The 13237-nt window shown below is 54.0% G+C and overlaps 2 protein-coding genes across 5 annotated transcripts; one reads left to right on the top strand and one right to left on the bottom strand.

Moving 5' to 3' along the window:
* Window positions 2670-4876, top strand: TLX2 (T-cell leukemia homeobox 2). Its single transcript, XM_018054992.1, has 3 exons — window positions 2670-3404; window positions 3853-4090; window positions 4193-4876. Exons 1-3 carry the CDS (start codon window positions 3005-3007, stop codon window positions 4407-4409), a joined length of 855 nt encoding a protein of 284 aa, XP_017910481.1. The 5' UTR covers window positions 2670-3004; the 3' UTR covers window positions 4410-4876.
* DQX1 (DEAQ-box RNA dependent ATPase 1) lies at window positions 6191-13206 on the bottom strand. Of its 4 annotated transcripts, XM_005686319.3 has the most exons (12): window positions 12784-13206; window positions 12092-12347; window positions 11678-11871; window positions 10918-11302; window positions 10348-10581; window positions 10157-10256; window positions 9895-10053; window positions 9623-9814; window positions 7794-7913; window positions 7427-7617; window positions 6901-7091; window positions 6191-6644 (listed from the first exon to the last, which is right to left on the bottom strand). In XM_005686319.3, the coding sequence occupies exons 2-12, from the start codon at window positions 12335-12337 to the stop codon at window positions 6488-6490; spliced, it is 2169 nt and encodes a 722-aa protein (XP_005686376.1). In that variant the 5' UTR covers window positions 12338-12347; window positions 12784-13206; the 3' UTR covers window positions 6191-6487. The 4 variants fall into 4 exon arrangements, 3 of the variants coding, with proteins under 3 accessions (XP_005686376.1, XP_017910475.1, XP_017910476.1); XR_001918771.1 differs by having other exon boundaries at window positions 7408-7617; window positions 12092-13206; XM_018054986.1 differs by having other exon boundaries at window positions 6901-6908; window positions 12092-13206.

Below are 13237 nucleotides of genomic sequence, written 5' to 3'. Positions count from 1 at the left end.
TGGGGGTGCTGACTCCAGAGCCTCTCTTCAACATAAACCAATAGAACCATGCTTTTCATAGAGTCAGGGAATCAGCAAGGTAGAGGCAAACTGAGAAACTCCTAGGACTGTGGCTGACAGAACTGGATGCCTTTTGTCCCTGAAGCAGAGCACTGAAATCTTTTTTTTTTTTAATTCGCAGTATGTATGTATGTATGTATATATACATATACACTACCAGGTTTGTGCCCATTCTCCTCTAAGGATCAGTTGGGCAAGCTCTGGATGGCAGAGCCATCTGTGCTGACCTCTAAAGGCAGGATGTAGAATAAGGAGGTATAAAGGTCTGTATGATGCTACGTTTTTCACTTGTATTGATTTATTCAAGAAGGATTTTATTCAGCTTGATTGGAGACATACTAGTGCCCACTCTCTCCTCCTAGAGGCCCACCCGTGGAGTGGCAAAAGAAAGTGAAAGACACACAGTCATGTCCAACTCTTTGCATGGAATTCTCCAGGCCAGAATACTGGATGGGTAACCTTTCTCTTCTCCAGGGGATCTTTCCAACCCAGGGATCTAACCCAGGTCTCCTGCATTGCAAGCCGACTGTTTACCAGCTGAGCCACAAGGGAAGCTCCCAAGGGAGTGGGGAAAGGGACTGACAAATTCCTAACCTGCCAGAGTTATTTAATCCACTGTCCCCCCAGGCTCTTTGTTCTCATCCAGGGGAATCCAGCCCATGCTGTCTCTGAAAGGTTTGCCTGAACACCAGAGGTTTCATGCTTTCTAGTAGCCCAAGCCCTTAACTGCTGAGAAAAGATGCTTGGAGTTCTGTAAAGGCTTAGGGAAGGTGATATTATCTGTCTTCTTCACCAAAACAAAAACAGCTACCAATGGGTAGTACCTCCCCACCCCCAACCCTTTCAGAAGATTGTTGGCAGGGTAGGGGGAGAGCTGGATAAGTGGGTGAGGAAGGTGGACAAGTCTGGGGGAGGATGTCTCGTGTTATTATTAATGCCCACTGCCTCCCTGTCCCATGGTTCCCTGCCTCAGCCTTCACCTTGAGGCTTCTGAGAACACTGAGGTTTTGTGTGGGGAGAAAGCCTACCCCCTTCTTCCTCTTCCTTATCTTCCTGCCCAGATGCCCAAATATCACTCCTGGTTCCCTCGAGAGAAAAGACCTCTTACCCTGCCCTAGGCTCCAGGCTGCCAGCCCATCTGCTAGGGAGAAAGGAGGGGCAGAGTTTTCCCCAGGAGATCCTGGAGAATCAACTGGAAGATCCGTGCTTCCGGGGAGACACAGCTATTAAGACTTAGAAGGCACTTCAGCTCACAAGGGTCACTGGCAGTCAGGATCAGAGCACCTGAGTGGGCTGCGGTGGAGGGGCCAAGGACTGCCACAGCAGGGCAGGGTCCTTTGGCCACCAAGTGTCTGAGACAGGCCAAGCTGCTCATCGGGTGCCCACCCTCCGAGGGATGGTAAGAACACCCGCCTCCAGGCGCCCAGTCTCACCGGCTCGGAGGCGCCAGGATTCCCCCCCCAACCCCCGGGGGCCGGGGCGGGCCGGGGAAGGTAATGTAATTCCGACCCAGCTAACCCGATTATGGCGGCCTGCACCGGGCCGGGTGGCGGCAGGGGCGGGTCTAAGGCTCAGGGGCCCGGCAGGCCCGGGGTCCCATCCCGGGGAAGGATGCAGAGTTCACACGCTCCCAGCTCCTGGGTCCGCGGCCAGAGGTCACAAGGTCGCTGAGCGGCTTCGGTCTTTCCCCACCTCCCTTCTCTGACACGCTCCAGGCACAGTTTCCTGGGCTTGGGTGGGGTGAAGCAGCTCTGAGAAATGAGGCGGTTAGGATGCTCCGAGGACTTCGTAAGGTTCCAAGTGTCGCCTGTGGCGATTTCGTTGGAGGCTGGGCAGGAGTGTGTGAGAACAGACTTCCTGGGCGAAGAGTCCGCGTTGCTGGTTCCCTGTCGGGGGCAGAACGCCAGCCCCAAGTCCTCACCGACCTAAATTGGCTCGGGTACAACCACCGGTCCGCTTTACACCGATTTATGGAAATCGAAATTCTAAGAAACACTGGCCGCCCATTACTGGCGCTCTGGAGAGGAGCTGGGGCCCCTACGGGAGAGGCCTGGAGGAGCATCAGGATCACTGGCCCAGTGATTCCCCGCCCTAGCTCACCGGACACCCTGCCACACCTCCAACTGTCCTCTTCCCCAGCCTCCAACTCGCCGGCGCCGTTCCCCAGCCGCTTCCCATCGAAGCCAGAAAGCCACAACGAAATTTGGTCTTCGAGAGCATTTAGGCGGGGGCCACAACGAATCCGGGAGTCGTCAGGCTGGACCCATCGGGAGGCGAAGAGTGGGGGCTGTGGGAGGCGGCACCTGCAAGGAAGTTGGTGAGGAGAGGAAACCCAGAGGCGGAGGCCAGTGAGGATGGAGTCGCCTTGCGTATCTCGGCTGACTCAGCGCGCAGCGGCCCGAGCTCTGGCCCCTCCCGTGCAAGTTCATAACACACTCGCCACCTTCCCCCCTCCAGCACCCTCACCACTCCCGCCGGCCAGTCTTGCCCGCGCTTGGAGCAAACAGGCGTCTCTTCCCCTTTAACGGGCCCGGCCCCGCCCCTGCCCTACCCCCAGCCCCCACTGCCCACCCAAGACTGATCTGTCAGTCACTGCCCCAGCCCAAGTCGGCCAACCCTCTCCACCCCGGACTCGGGCAGAGGCCCTGGCAGTCCAGCGTCCATCCGCGCTTCAGAGTCAAGAAGGGCGCTCCTGGGGCCCCAGGCGGTCGCGCTCCCCCGGGATGCGAGTCCCTGCGCCGACACCCGGCAGAGGCCGGCAAGGGCTGGGTTACTTCCAGTACATAGGGATGAAGATGTCCTGGGCGTCCCGGCGCCTCTCTGCGGCCAGCCCGGCAGGTCCCTGAAGCCACCGCCCTAAACGCTCCGCTGCTGGGCTCCCACAGCTGTTTTGGGGGCCCTCCCTAACCGCCAAACCTCCTGAGGTCCTCTTTGACCCGGACCCATGGAGCCGGGGGTGCTGGCCTCGCACAACCTCCCGCACCACGAGCCAATCAGTTTCGGCATCGATCAGATCCTGAGCTGCCCGGAACCCCCCGGGACCGGCCTAGGCCCGGGTCGCATGGGCCAGGGCCATGGAGAGAGTGCGGCGTTCTCGGGTGGATTTCACGGAGCCTCAAGCTACGGCCCCGCGGCCTCGCTGGCCCCGGTCCCAGGCAGCTCTGGTGTTGGCCCGGGGGGCGTGATTCGCGTCCCAGCGCATCGTCCTTTGCCAGTGCAGCCGCCCGCGGGAGGCGCACCTGCAGTTCCTGGGCCCTCGGGCTTGGGCGGCGCCGGGGGCCTGGCGGGACTCACCTTCCCTTGGATGGACAGCGGCCGCCGCTATGCCAAGGACCGGCTCACGGGTGAGGTTGCCCGATCCCTCCAGTGTCATGCCCCACACTGACCCTGTTTTCTCATCTTTGATCCTTCTGCTCCAACTCAAGGTCCCTTTAATACCCTTCGCCCCTAATCCCAGGGGATCCTCCCTCAACTTGTATCTCTTGGTCCCGCTACTGAGAGGCGGCTGGGGAGGTAGCTGCCGTCGATGCCCGCGCTCTCCTCTGCAGTTCACTGTACGCACGGCGGGGAGGGCAGGGTGAAGTTACAGGGGAGGTTTCTCCCTCACCCAAGAGGGAGGGCCATTTCCGAGGCTCCCCTTTTTTGTGTAGAAGATTCTACTGGTGCGGAGCCGAGGTTGGGGCACTGTAGGGACCCGGCGCGGGAGCTCTGTGGCCTCAGCAGCCGCGCTCTCTTCTGTGACACCTCGGGCCGCCCGGAAAACCTAGCCTTGCTCTTTCTTCCTCCTTGTAGCGGCGCTCTCGCCCTTCTCCGGGACGCGCCGTATAGGTCATCCCTACCAAAATCGGACCCCCCCAAAGCGGAAGAAGCCGCGCACATCCTTCTCCCGCTCGCAGGTGCTGGAGCTGGAGCGGCGCTTCCTGCGCCAGAAGTACCTGGCCTCGGCCGAGAGGGCGGCGCTGGCCAAGGCCCTGCGCATGACCGACGCGCAGGTCAAGACGTGGTTCCAGAACCGGCGCACCAAGTGGCGGTGAGGCGCGGGGCGGGTGAAAGACCGGGCTGGGCCAAGCGGCGGTGAGGCGCGGGGCGGGCTGGGGCTGGCCTCGCTGACCCCGCGTCTCCGCCCGCCCAGGCGCCAGACGGCCGAGGAGCGCGAGGCGGAGCGGCACCGCGCGGGCCGACTGCTTCTGCACCTGCAGCAGGACGCGCTGCCTCGGCCGCTGCGGCCGCCGCTGCCTCCGGACCCGCTCTGCCTGCACAATTCGTCGCTCTTCGCGCTGCAGAACCTGCAGCCCTGGGCCGAGGACAACAAGGTGGCTTCCGTGTCCGGGCTTGCTTCAGTGGTGTGAGCGACGCCTGCCCGAGCGAGCGAGCGAGCGCTCTTACGGACCGAGGCGCCTCGTGGAGCCCCGGAGCTGGGGCCTAGGAGCGCATGGCCGCCCGCTCCGTGGTTCTGTAGCAGTGGAGCGTGTGAGGGGGAGCTGGCTTTGAGGCTATCGCCAAGGGCTCCTCGGCCACCGTCGGTTCGAAGGCCAACGTCGCGCAATTGCCCCGCGCGCTTAAATGCGATCTTTCCCGCCATTTCCCACACTCTTGTCGCTCGGCGGCTGGAACCGAGGGGCTGAGGGGGCGGGACCTGCAGTTTGATAGCCAATGAGGTGCGGGGAGGAGAGCAGGCTGTCCTATGGCTGCCCTCTCGAGGGACTCCGGATTCTTCCGTGGGTGGGGTGGAACCAGGGTTCTGTCGGGCCCAAGCTGTTCCCAGGCCCCGCTGGGATTCGGCAGCTGCAGCCTGCCGGGTCTGTACCAAAAGTGTGAGGGAAGGAAGGAAGACGCCAATGACAGGGGAGTAATGGAGGAGGTGCTAGAGGGCGAGTCTGACTGTGATGGGAACCAGAGGGTTATCCATGCTGGGCATGTCATTCTTCAACTGTAAAATAATCGCTAAGGACTTTGAGCCCCATATTGTCTGTGTGTTTAACCTGCTGACTATGTCCTCCCACTTGCACCTCCCAAGTGAGTGGTGGGCGAGACACACTTGATGAAAGAGAAAATCTAAGAACACTAATCAGGCTCTGGTGTCCCTCAGGGACGGAGAGGGAAGCAATGGACAAAGTTAATGGGCCCAGGGGAGTTAGAGTGAGCAGAGTCTGGCAAATAATAGGAAGTGACAGGCTTAAAAATAATCAGAGATAACTCCTAGGTTGGAAATGTAAAGGATCAAGAAATCAATGGTGTTGTGGATGATGAAAGGGAAATTGGGAAGACAAGACCAAGATTAACTCTGCAGGCAAAACTAAATGCTAAACCTAGAGAGAAGGATCCCCTAGAGTAGGAAATGGCAACCACTCCAGTATTCTTGCCTGGATAATTCCACGGACAGAGGGACCTGGTGGGCTACAGTCTATGGGGTCACAGAGTCGGACACGACTGAGCGACTGAGCAAGCACACTGGAGAGAATACATTCTGGAAAAATACCTTTCCGGGAAGGTCAGTTGACATCCACATAGAGGAGGAAATACATGAAATGATAAAAGCAGACAGCATCTCCAAGGGAGGGAAGTCTGAGTAGAAAAACAGAGTTCTAAGGATTAAATGTTTCTATCAATTTCTATAAACACATTTATAATGTGTAAGATGATTGAGGATATCAAAGTTAATAGTCTAAGGAAAGAAAAGAGAAAGGAGTACCCAGCTGGTAAAAGCATGATGTTCCTGAAGTTGCTAGAACTTATGGGTGGGCCAGGGGCTGCTGGGAAGCTTGTTGCTGGAAAGTTAAGGATTTGGGTACAGATCCAATAGCCTTGAGGTTTAAGAAGCAAGATTTAAGTTGTATGAGAACAAAAGGGTCAATTGTTTCTTATTCTTATAGCACCCCCATTCTTCCTCCCCTGCAGGCAAGAGCAGTTGATAGAGTGAGGTAAGCTTTAGGCAGGGTCAGAGGCCAACTATAGTCAACCTACCTGTTTCCCATGTTAGTGACAGCGAGGTCAGTCAGAGCACAAAGGGTTGACCAGAGGTGGGAGCCAGGCAAGAGGCTATCACTGTTGAAGTTCACCCTGATTCTTTTATGTTGTGTCATCTTGAACTCATAGATACTGTAAATGCTACTAGAGAACTAAACTCAAATTTGGTATCATATAAACAGAACTTTTATAGACCAAAAGGATGGGTTTGGCATAAGTTGGGGGTATAGAGGGCATGTCATTTCCTCTTTAATAAATAGCAGAAAGCTAAGAAATCGGTCCTACCCTGTATAGACTAGGGCTTAACCAATTTGCTCCACTCCCAGCTCCATTTCTTGGGACTCAGGTTCCAGTATTTACATTTGACCCTTGGGCTTCTAAATCTGGATGGCTGCCTAGGTGCTAGCCTGAGGGAAGATCTCATGTGATGAGATGAATTCAACTTCACCCCATAGGCAGGTCACTGCAGGAGACAGGCATTTTCAAGTTCTTGGGTGGAGGAAGATTCACTCCTGGTTGAAGAATCTGTCCTTTCTTCCCTCAGCTGGTTCAGGAAGTCTCTGCTCTCACTAGGGGGTAAGTTACTCAGGAAGTATGGAGGAGCCAATTCCACCAGCCTGATAGAGACATTCATAATTAGATGGTTTCCATGTCTTCTTTCATAATGCATATTGTTGAACTTCTTACTACCCCTTCCACAAACCTGTCTCCTCAAATCATGTTACTACAAACCGCAAAGACCCTCTCACTCCCCTCCATTCCCGCCCCTGCCACCCCACCCCCCACCCCCACTTAGCTTCTCTAAGTCTCCAGCTGTAATTTTGGCCCCAGGAAGAGGAATGGACAGTGCAGGAGGGGTGTCAGGGAACTCACATCTGTGGCTGAATTTCAGAAACAATGGAAAGACAGTTGTCTTTGGAAATGGAGAAACTGTGGTAAAGCACCCACAGTGGGGGTCTGGCAGGAGCCCTGCGGCTTCTGTAGCAGCAGTATGGGGAGAGCTGGGCCACATGCTTATGGGTTAGAAGCAGGTAATTTCCAGTTCCATCTGTGTCTCGGGCCACCTCATTGAAAGACAAAGATATTGAAGGAATAAGTGAGAGTGAAGTGTCAGTCAGTAGAAGAAAGAAAGGGGGGTTGAGAAAGACTTATCAGCAAGGGTAGTGAGAGTATACCTCTAGGCATACCTCTAGGTATTATAGCCCTACCATACTACCATAATGTATGGCATTTCCATAGCCCCTTATACCCCAAAACATCAAAGGAAAAGTTTCTCCTGGTTCTAAAGAGTTCTTTGAATGGCCACCTGGGTCCCAATTTCAGAGGTGGCATACATTAACCTTTGCTCCCTCTACTTTCTGTTCCTTTTATGATCCTTACCCCAACTCTTTCCCCTAACCTTAAGGAAGTATCCTGACACCAGCGCTTTCTGAAGGTCTCTGCGATTCTGCTCAGATCCAAAGGCTGGTTGAGACAAGGGCAGTTCAATCCGTTGCATGAGTTCTAGGAGTTCTCCCCGAAGTTTACGGGCCTGGCACAATGCTGCCCAGTTTAGACCCCGAGCCTGGCACCAAGCCTTGTCTGCTCCACCTAGGAACAGAAAGGGACCAGCGATAGCTAAAGTCCTTGAGACCCCTAAAAGAACCCAACTCTCAGTCAAAGGGCTTCCTTTTCCTGGGACTAGAGATCTGTCAGCTGGCTGCACACCACTTCCTCTCTTTGGAAAATCTGGGATTCTGTAAGAGGATGCAGAGTGGAGCACTCACTCTGTATAAAGGCTTCATACACTTGGATCAGAGAGCTGTGATCACCATCCACGTGTTCTAGCGCTCGACGCAGGGCAGCTTCTTCTGCACAGAGTGGAGGACGAGTAAACCCGGGGGCAGCTGGAGGCAGAAGAGAGGAAGTTCACTGGGGGCATGAGAACAGATAGCAGTACACTGAAAAAGGCAGCAACGTCACTCTGGGAACTTTACTCAAAAGACTTCTAGACACTATGCACTTTATTGGACATTGAAGATAAATAAATGAAAAACAGTTTCTGCCCTCAAGGAGCTTAGAGTCTAGTGGGAGAGACCAACCCGTAAGATAGGTGTATGGGCCAATATTTGAAGTTTGAGAATTAGCTGAGTGGAGAAGGGCAGAGGGGGTATTCTACATGTGGGAATAGCATGTTTGGAGAACTGCGAGCACCTAGGATTATGGATAGAGGGAACGGTATGCATGGCAGGGTGGCAGGAGATAAAACTGGAGGGAGGTATGGGCAAGGCTGTGCAAATGAGTTTACATTCTGTTTGGAAGGTAGAGAATAACTGATAAAGAGTTTTTAAGAGAATCCACATGTTTGGAAGAAGTTCACATGACTAGTTAGGAGGCTACTCAAGGAATCCAGCTGAGCAGCGATGAGGAGCTACATTGGCATTAACTCTGAGTATGGAGTAAAGGTGAAGCTGAAGTCGCTCAGTCGTGTACAACTCGTTGTGACCCCATGGACTGTAGCCCACCAGGCTCCTCCATCCATGGGATTTTCCAGGCAAGAGTACTGGAGTGGGTAGCCATTTCCTTCTCCAGGAGATCTTCCTGACAGGGATCGAACCTGGGTCTCCTGAATTGCAGGCAGCCGCTTTACCCTCTAAGCCACCAGGGAAGTCCTTAAGTATGGAGAAGAACAGGTGAAGAACAGGTAAATTTTCTTTTTAATTAGGAGATAAAAATTAAAAAAACAAACCTGGAGAAAGGTTAGTCTAGAATGATGATAGTAGAGCCGCTGAGGTGATGGTATGACTTTTTGGTGGTGGTGGTAAGGGAGCAGATTTTAAAAGGGCTCAGCTCAGCAACAACAGAGGTGCTCGAGTTCAGTTCTGGGTTGAAGTTTTGTGGACCATTCTGATAGGAACGGCCATCAGGAGTCAGATATATAAATCCAAGATTCAGAAGAATGATATTGTAGCATTTCAGACCATGAATGTGAGTGAACTTGCTCAGAGAGTTCAGGGAATGAGAAGACAAAAGGGGCAAGGGTAGAACCCTGAGGTTCAACTTACTTTGAGCAAGCAGAGGATGAAGCAGAGGAGGAAGAGCTCAAGTAAGAGATTAAGGGAGTGGCAAGAGAGGTAGGGTGAAAACCACAAGGAGCAGATCACAGAGGCTTAGGGAGGGGGCAGTGTTAAAGTGGTTGCCCTTTTCAAGTGTCAAAAGAAAGTCATGAACAGGGCTCAAAAGTGCTCACTGGATTAGGTCTCTAGGAAGCCACTGGTGAGCAGAAGTGTCACCCTTCTGATGGGGTGGGCCTGAAGCTGGAATGCAGTGGGCGAGGAATACCCTAGATTGAGCAGGATAGAGATTATTCTGAATAATGAAGGGATTACAGGGTTGAGCACGACAGGTACAGTTTTAGTAAAAACAGGTAGGAGAGACTTGTTGCGGGACAAGAAGCAACAGAGACAGGAGAGAGGTAAGTGATGAAGCCTAACTCTTTAGGCACAGTGAGGGCTGGGAACTAGAGCAAAGGGGAAGGGGCCAGCTTAAGGAGCACCAGAACACCAGAGGGAGGGCTGAAGTAGTCCTAAGAGCCAGAGAGGTAAGTGATTCATACCAGTGAGCATGGCGGCCAGGGTGAGCATCTCATCCACACAGTCAAACTCACACGAGGCCAGCAGTGCTTTGGCCAGCTCAGGGGCCAGGGGAAATTCTGATAGGATAACTCCCAGGTCTGACAGGTCCCCATCATCATCCAGGGCAGCCAGATAGTCTAAGTCTTCCAGGGCCTGCATCAGTGCTTCTGGAGCTGGAGAGGCAACAAGGCTTACAGGTCAGGGGATCTCAGAACCTGGAGAGCAGCAGGATGTGGGCAGGAAGGGTGCTCACCAGGCCGGTCCAGGAAGTGACACTTCCCTGGCTCTGCAATCTGTCTCCTCTTTAGTAGTAACATCAGGGGGCTCAGATTCTCTGCCCACACTCTGGGCTGGGGCAGGCAGGGAGCCTCTCGTTCTAGGAAGGACTTAGGATACAAGCAGAGGCAGGATCCTGAGGGGAGAAAGATCTGGGAAAGAAGACCACTGTAGATTTCTCAGGGCCTATGGTTCGGTGACTCTTCGTGTTTGAGCCTACTGAGGGCAAAAGCTCTTACCTGGTGGGATCCCTGCTGCCCGTAGCCGTCTTGCCTCTGCCTGACACTTGCTGACTGGTCTCAGCACTTGAGATTCTGCTCGGATCTGAGGACTGTAAACCTGTCACCACCCCCAACCAAGGCCGGGACAGATGAGAGTGGGCTATTTCTATCTTTAGCCCCTGTGTCCCCCTCACTTCTCTTTCACTCACACTTCGAAGCTCCAGTCCTGAGTCAATGACATGTCGGATGGAGGGGAGGGAAAAGGAGAAGTCGGCCAGCCAGTGAGTGACCACAACCTTCCGGGCACCTGATTCTGTGTCCTCGTACACAGCCTGAACAGCTTGTCCACAGCCTGGGTGAAGGGGCAGCACCCGTGGTGGGGGCCCTTGGTTTTCCAAGGACCCTACCTTCCTGGACAAGGACTCACAGCACAGAGAAATTTCCTGAAGAGAGAGGTGGGGTGTTAGGGTAATTCTCACCTTTATGGGTCAGACCCCTTTGAAAAATTGATGAAAGCTATGGACCTTCACTCTGAAAAAGTGTACATACTCATATAAAGTAGGGGTGTTATAATTTCAGGAACTCACTGAACTGCAAATCTCTACATTGTATGGAATCAAAAAGTTTTTATACCAAAACCCTGGAATTTTTCAAGACCCCAACAGAGAATAAGTACTAGAACTCCAATGTTCCTAACCAGCATTGCTCCCATTCTCCCCTGGGACAGGAAGGGGCAGATATTCGACATGAATACCTCCTTTCGCATGCCATTTTTTTACCTCCTCACTGGGCAGGTACACTAGCACATCTCCTGGAGCCTCCTTCCGACACAGTTCAAGCACAGCTTGGCAGGCAGCTTCTACTCGGTCAGTAGGGAGAGAGTCCCTGTAGACCGGAGCGGGATAGCTGCCAGTCTCTCTGGGGACACACACAATAGGAGGATTGCCCCAGAAGTCTTGGAGCTTAGGTTCAAGGGTTGGGTCGGTAACTACAACCACTCTGAGGTCCCCTGGACGGCTTCCCAGCCTGGCATCTCGCAGGAGTCCCTGGAGCAAATCTGAGGCCACTGACCGCTCCTGAGCCTCATCCAGGACCAGCACACCCTGGGCTCCAATGCCCGGGGTTGAGGCCACCTCCTGCAGAAGCAGCCTGTCCCAGCAGAACCTGTTGACATTGGCAGTGGGCAGAGGAGTCAGTGTGGACACCGACCAGCCCCAGAAGTCCAGAGGAGCTTCTCCCCAGGGGGCCTAGGCTCTGACAGTAAAGGTCAGAAAAAGATCCTGTGACTGAGTTTCTGTGGCCTATTGATGACCCTGTTATAAGCTGTACTCCAGTTAGGAAAGTCAGACTTTCATGATGAGGGTGAGGTTGAATGTCTGAGGTTGCTGGCTAGGGTTAAATGGCTGAATTCAAAAGTTGCATCATGCATGATTTAAAGGGTGAGCTAAGCTGAGGGAGGGTACGATGAGATGTCGGAGGCTGGGTTTGTTTCTACGGAGTGAGGGGGAAGATTTGAGTTGGGCCCGCAAGGAGCCACACCTTAGCAGAGTGTCAGGCCCAGTGCAGTCTTCTTGGGGGATGCTGTATCCAACCTCATGACCCAGGGTCAGGTCCATTTCATCAGCAACTCGCAGGGCCAAGCTCAGGGCTGCTAGAGGGTAAGGCTGAGTCACAGTTACCCAGCTCTTCTGGAAACCTCTTGCCAGCACAAACTCTGCACACCACTGTGGGATCTGGGATAAGCGTAGGAAAGGACAACCCGTCAGCAGGACACAGAACTCCAGTCAAAAGTGCTGGAGGAGCTGTGGCCAGTTTCATCTCCTTATTTGAGGAGTCCTCTGGTGCTTCAGTGTCTGTCTCCTTCTGACCACCTCCCCTATTCCACACAGCAACCGCCACCCCACGCCCCGCCTTGTCCCGGGAGGAGGCAGTTCCCAACCCCCCCACCCCCACCTGGGTGCTCTTGCCGCAACCAGGCTCTCCAGACACCAGTACCACTCCACTGGGGCTACTCTCCAAGTGCTCCAAGAAGATAAAGCGAGCAGCCCAGACAGGCAAGGATCGGCGCTGCTCAAGTAGTTTGTAGTAGCGGGAGGAGAAGGGGAGCCCGTCAAAGGGGTTCACAGCCAGTTCAGACTCCTCAGGGTTTGGGCCAGACTCTTCTTCCAACCCGAGAAGCTGAGAGGCCATGGTGACCATCTAGCAGGACCTACAGAAGGCAGGGCAGTCATCAAGGCCTCGTATTTGGTGACTGACACCATCTTCCCACCTCAGCCCTGATCCCTAACCTGTACCCTCAGGTGATAATGCACTGGGGTTCATCCTTCCCAGTACTTCTTGTCTGCCGGGGAAACAGGGAAGAGTTGAGTCTCTAAGTAAGGGACTATCAAAAGTGGACTACTGGCAGGCCAGTAGTTAAGAACCCAGCTTCCAATGCAGGGGACGTGGGTTCGATCCTTAGCTGGGGACGTAAGATTCTGCATATGGCAGGGCAACAAAGCCCGTGCACCACGACTAAGAACTGACATAGCCAAATAGAAAGAAAGACCTGGTGGCCTGTGGGAAGGCCCCCTGGGGAAGAGAGCAAGGAACAGGAGTGGGGTCAGGAATCGGGGAGCAGGGCCACAAGGATCCTGGATTCAAACCTTTGCCTGCCGCTCTGAGACGCGTTGGAATGGCAGCCAGTTCCAGACCCACTCAGCAAGTCACCACAAACCCTGACCTGCTGTGAGGTACAAAGGTCAATTCCGGATCCACCCTGGGGCACAATCCTAGAGGCTGTTTTGGGGTGGGGCCATGTGCTCCACCTTATTTAATCTAGTTAGGAGCCTATGGAAAATAGGCTCTAGCCACCACACTGAGCATGTGTGAATTCTACAGACTTTGTGTACTGTGCTCATTAGTGAAAGGTATCCTGGGACTTGCAGTTCTGCTGATGTTTCCTCATATGCCTGGGCTGAATTCTGAGGCCAGGGTCCACTTGCTGCTGGGCATTCAGCTTAGTTATACTTCCTTAATATCACTCATCTCTTGACATGAGGAGCTGAGTGCAGACAGTTCCATTCTGACCAACCCTCCACAAACCCACAAGGAGGCCCT

Source organism: Capra hircus, chromosome 11, assembly GCF_001704415.2.
Source record: "Capra hircus breed San Clemente chromosome 11, ASM170441v1, whole genome shotgun sequence".
Lineage (NCBI taxonomy): Eukaryota > Metazoa > Chordata > Mammalia > Artiodactyla > Bovidae > Capra > Capra hircus.
This window is presented reverse-complemented; position numbering and strand designations above follow the sequence as displayed.

Excerpts from the sequence above, each read along its gene's own strand:
- TLX2 (XM_018054992.1), top strand. The coding sequence starts at position 3,005 with ATGGAGCCGGGGGTGCTGGCCTCGCACAACCTCCCGCACCACGAGCCA. Across the intron at positions 3,405-3,852 it reads TGCCAAGGACCGGCTCACGG|CGGCGCTCTCGCCCTTCTCC; the intron begins GTGAGGTTGCCC and ends TCCTCCTTGTAG. Across the intron at positions 4,091-4,192 it reads AACCGGCGCACCAAGTGGCG|GCGCCAGACGGCCGAGGAGC; the intron begins GTGAGGCGCGGG and ends CCGCCCGCCCAG.
- DQX1 (XM_005686319.3), bottom strand. The coding sequence starts at position 12,337 with ATGGTCACCATGGCCTCTCAGCTTCTCGGGTTGGAAGAAGAGTCTGGC. Across the intron at positions 10,582-10,917 it reads TGTACCTGCCCAGTGAGGAG|GAAATTTCTCTGTGCTGTGA; the intron begins GTAAAAAAATGG and ends CTCTCTCTTCAG. Across the intron at positions 7,618-7,793 it reads GTATGAAGCCTTTATACAGA|GTGGAGCAGACAAGGCTTGG; the intron begins GTGAGTGCTCCA and ends TTCTGTTCCTAG.